General features: G+C 43.8%; 1 protein-coding gene across 1 annotated transcript; it reads left to right on the forward strand.

Annotated features, from left to right (window-relative positions):
• Positions 1-3,349: 3,349 nt before the first annotated feature.
• Positions 3,350-4,270, forward strand: LOC141050153 (olfactory receptor 11L1-like). Its single transcript, XM_073546987.1, has one exon. The coding sequence runs from the start codon at positions 3,350-3,352 to the stop codon at positions 4,268-4,270; it is 921 nt and encodes a 306-aa protein (XP_073403088.1).
• The last annotated feature ends 835 nt before the right edge of the window (positions 4,271-5,105 follow it).

Raw genomic sequence — 5,105 nt, forward strand, 5'->3', positions numbered from 1 at the left:
CTGAATCCTGACCCTGGTTTAATGCCAACAGGGTTTTCTCAGCTTGATCAACAGCATTAGATTCATCATACAACAACCCCGAGGCTTGAAAAAATGCATCCACATTAGTCAGAATAGGATTTTCAGGTGTCAGAGAGAAAGCCCAATCCTGGGGATCGCCGCGCAGCAAGGAAATGACAATCTTAACCTGCTGCACAGAGCTCCCCGATGAGTTAGGCTTCATGGCAAGAAATAATTTACAATTATTCTTAAAATTCAAAAATTTAGACCAATCCGCTGAAAACACATCAGGAGTAGGGATCTTTGGTTCAACAGCATGTGACTGAGTGAGATAGGTGGAAATTCCCCGCACTTCAGCAGCGAGCTGCTCCACACGATCACACAAATGCTTATTCTCTATTAGAGAAAAATCCTCCTACTGCCCCAGGGAAAAAGAGGAAAAAATACATATAAAAAAAAAATCTAACACTTTTTTTTTAACAATTTTTTCCTGCTTTTGAGTACCCTAGAATCTGCGGTATGGCTGGTGATTCTGTTATGAATGGGTCACCGAGGAGGAAAACAAAGCCAAGCTAAGTCACAGAAAACCAGAGAGGTTGGTAACTACGCGGATTGCAGACCCCTGATCCTAACCACAAAACTAACAGCAGCCGTGGCGCGTACCTACGATGATTCTAGACGCCTCGTCACAGCCGGAGGACTAAATAAGCCTAAAGCAAGAAAAGGGGAAATCTAAACTGTCCCAGAGCAGACCCCAAAGGAATAGACAGCCCCCACACATGTATTGACGGTGAAACAAGATGAAAGCACAAACACAGGCAGGAAAATAGGCTGAGCAAACGATGGGGCCCACACTAACTAGAAAGGACAGGAAAGGAAAGATACTGTCTGCAATCACGCCAAAAAAACCCTGCAAAAAATGTCCAACACTTCTGATAGCAAAAAAAACCCTGAAGTCACTAGACTTCACCCACTATATCAGCACTCTGGCATATTCTGAGAACAGAGCAAAAAGAGGCCAATCTAATAAGGCACAAAAAGCAAACTGGCACATACAGTAACATAAGAGTGGAAATTCAGCACAGCCCCAGCCGGGGCTGGCTGACCACACAAAAACTGAATAGACAAAACCAAATCAAATGTGGACATTAGCAGAGAAAACTTAGCTTGAGAAGACAGGAACTGAACTGGAAACTAAGATCTCAGGAGGCAGGAAAAAAATCACCAGCATGGGAATAGGGAGTCGGCTGTCTTAAATCCAGTCTGAGACTCTGGATGTCCAATCATCGTCCTCATTATCAGGTGGCAGGTCTCTGTTAATTGGATCAGCTTCATTACCTCATGCCACCACCAGAGGGAGCCCGGAAAGAGAACTCACAACTCCTCTCTCAGGACAAACAGTTCCCTCCCAGAAACCAGAGGCAGACCAGAAAATGAGTTCACAACAGAACTTCTTCTGCTCCTGCCATCTACTAACCTCCCTAAATCTGACATTTCCCTCTCCGTGGGTGGCACCATAATAACACCCCGGCAGCAGGCGCGCTGTCTGGGCGTTATGTTTGACACCAATCTTTCCTTCACATCCTATATACAATCTCTTGCCCTCTCTTGCCGCTTACAACTAAAGAATATTTCCAGAATTCGCCTTTTTGTCACCATGGAAACAACAAAAGCCCTCACTGTCGCATTGATCCACTCACGCCTGGATTACTGCAACGCTCTATTAATTGGCCTCCCCGTTACTAGACTTTCCCCTCTCCAGTCCATACTTATTGCAGCAACCAGGGTCATCCATCTGGTTAATCGGTAGTCAGACGCGTCCGCACTTCACCAATCATTACACTGGCTGCCCATTCATTATAGGATCTAATTCAAAGTACTTTTTCTCACCCACAAAGCTCTCCACAGTGCGGCACCCCCCTACACCTCCTCCCTCATTTCTGTCTTGTGGCCTAGCCAATGGCTGCGCTCTGCAAAAGACTTTCCACTAACCTCTGCATTAATCCGTACCTCCTACTCCCGACTCCAAGACTTCTCCCGTGCTGCTCCTATCCTCTGGAATGCTCTACCCCAAGAAATTAGGACTATCCACAATTTGCACAGTTTTAAGCGCTACCTCAAAACACATTTGTTCAGAGCAGCCTATCACGTTCACTAATCAAAGTCATTTTAAGTGTAAGTGTGCATGAGTAGCCCATTCACTATCTCTATCCCCCACCTTCTCAAGATGGCTGGACCATCATTGTAAATACATCATTGTAAATACACACCTGTACTCTGTATCTCCCCCACCTCATTGTAGATTGTAAGCTCTCAAGAGCAGGGTCGTCTTATTTTACTTTAATTATTGTATTGTTAACGTTGTTACTTATGAGTTATGACTTGTGTTTTTAAACTGTTAGGCTATGTGCACACACTGCAGATTCACCTGTGGCTTTTTCTGCGCGGATCCGCAGGTAAAACCGCAGGTAAAGTGACCTGCGGTTTTCCTGCGGATTAGCCTGCGGTTTCACACCTCTACTATGTTAAATGTGTGAAACCGCTGCGAAATCTGCCCAAACAATTGACATGCTGCGGTTTGTAAACCACAGCAAAACCGTGCGGAAAAAACCGCAGCGTGAGCACTGCGGTTTTGAAATGCCATTGGATAACATGGTACTGTACCATGTCTGCGGAACTGCTGCGTTTCCGCAGGGCCAAAACCGCTGCGGAAATGCAGCAGAATCCGCAACGTGTGCACATTGCCTTAAACTGTAAAGCGCTGCGGAATATGTTGGCGCTATATAAATAAAGATTATTATTATTATGACGAAAGCCATGACAACCAATCATCACAATGGGGCCACAATAATGAAAATAAAGGGACCTCGATTGTGTTGACAGGCATGGAAAGCTGTATTGTTCCTATGCTTGAGGGAGGACGGGTGTTTCGTTACCATGAAGGAATGTGATGGTTATTGGTTGGTCACGCTTTTAGATTCTCACTTTCAAAGCAAAATGGGGGAATTTTTTCCAGCTTTTGTCAGGGAGTCCAAATTGGCTTTCTACAAGCATAAGCTCTGATACTTGCCCTGTGAAGTCTCTTGAGAAGTTATAATAGGAATATTTATTTGCCTTCTTGCTTTTCCCTTATTGACTTATTAGCGAAATCTCTGCTGTACACAAGAGCATTAAGGTTATTCTCTATAGCACTTACATGTAAGCTATAAAGAACGTTCACATTCGCTCCATCGTGTTCTTTCTTTTCCATTTCTGCCATTTTGTGCATTATAGAAAACCAGGTACTCGGCAGGTCAGTTTTTGTCTTTTCCTGTTGTCTTGACTTCAGTAACGACTAGTTCTCCTTGCAATGGATAATAGAAACTACACCACAGTAAACAAAATATTTCTTCTTGGCTTCACAAATATGCACCATTTGAAGATCCTTCTCTTCATTCTGCTCCTTGTGGTTTACTGTGTGACGATATGTGGGAATCTCTTGATCATCGCCCTGGTGTCCATGACCAGGACCCTCCACACTCCCATGTACGTGTTCCTCACACAACTGTCCATATCTGACATTTTGCTCACCACAGATATAGTCCCTAACACTCTTGCCTGTGTACTTAATGATGGATTGATCTTGTCTTTTTCTGGTTGCATCTTCCAGTTTTATATCTTTGGAGTCTCCGAGTCCATTGAGTGCCTTGTACTCGCAGTAATGGCTTACGATAGGTATCTGGCCATCTGTAACCCTCTCCGCTATACCACAATCATGAATTTTGCCTTGCTTTTAAAAATGATCCTAATTTCCTGGATTTTGGGGGCTTCACTTATCCTTGTATCTACTCTCTCCATTTTTGGACTGGAATTCTGTGGACCAAATGTCATTGACCATTTCTTTTGTGATTTTGCCCCATTGATAAAACTGTCTTGTTCAGAAACATTGACAGTAGAGATGGAGGCTTTCTATTTGAGTGTTTTTGTCATAATGTTACCCTCTGTCATGACGGTAACGTCTTATGGATGCATAGTGAACACCATCCTCAGCCTCTCATCCGATCTGCAGAAGAGGAAAGCTTTCTCCACCTGTAGTTCTCATCTGACCGTCGTTTCCATTTTCTATGGGACATTAATCACTATTTATTTGACTCCCACAAAAGGAGTTTCAATGACTATTAACAAGGTTGTCTCCCTCTTCTATACTGTGGTGACACCATTGCTGAATCCAATAATATACAGTCTAAGAAATAAAGACATCAAGGAGACAATGAGGAAACTGATTGGGTGACGTGGTTCACTGAGGCAATTATTTTGTCACCGTCATGGAACCACTGACAATTGGTTTCTATCATGAGGAACCCTTACAACTATCCTCTCCATCAAATAAAGCTTTCCTCTCCAAAGTATAGAGATTGGCAGATCAACCCACAAAGATTGAGTTTGGGTCAAATTTCCTGAAATTTACAGTTTGAGTTTAAACAATCTGTGCTTGGGTTCCTGAAGATTAGTAGAGCAAAACACCTGCCTGGAACCATTTCTCACACACAGTTATTATTATTATACATTTTTATAGCGCCACTTATCCCATGGCGCTTTACATGTGAAAATGGGCAAAAATAGTCAAGTACAATAAACATGAGCAATACAAGACACACATAAGTACAGAAGGAGAGAGGACCCTGCCCGCAAGGGCTCACAGTCTACAGGGGATGGGTGAGGATACAGTAGGAGAGGGTAGAGCAGGTCGTGTGGTGGTTCAGTAGACCGAGGATCATTGCAGGTTGTAGGCTTGTCGGAACAGGTGGGTCTTCAGGTTCTTTTTGAAGGTTTTCATGGTAGGTGAGAGTCTGATGTGTTGGGATAGATAATTCCAGAGTATGGGGGAAACACGGGAGAAATCTTGTCTGCGATTGTGTGAAGAGGAGATAAGAGGGGAGTACAGACGGAGATCTTGTGAGGATCGGAAGTTGCGTGTGGGTAAGTACTGGGAGACCATGTCACAGATGTATGGAGGAGACAGGTTGTGGATGGCTTTGTATGTCATAGTTAGGGTTTTGACCTGGAGCCTCTGGAAGATAGGAAGTCAATGAAGTGCTTGGCATAGGAGAGAGGCTGGAGAATAA

This window comes from Dendrobates tinctorius, unplaced genomic scaffold, assembly GCF_039654945.1.
Source record: "Dendrobates tinctorius isolate UK_male_01 unplaced genomic scaffold, ASM3965494v1 ptg000151l, whole genome shotgun sequence".
Classification (NCBI taxonomy): Eukaryota; Metazoa; Chordata; class Amphibia; order Anura; family Dendrobatidae; genus Dendrobates; species Dendrobates tinctorius.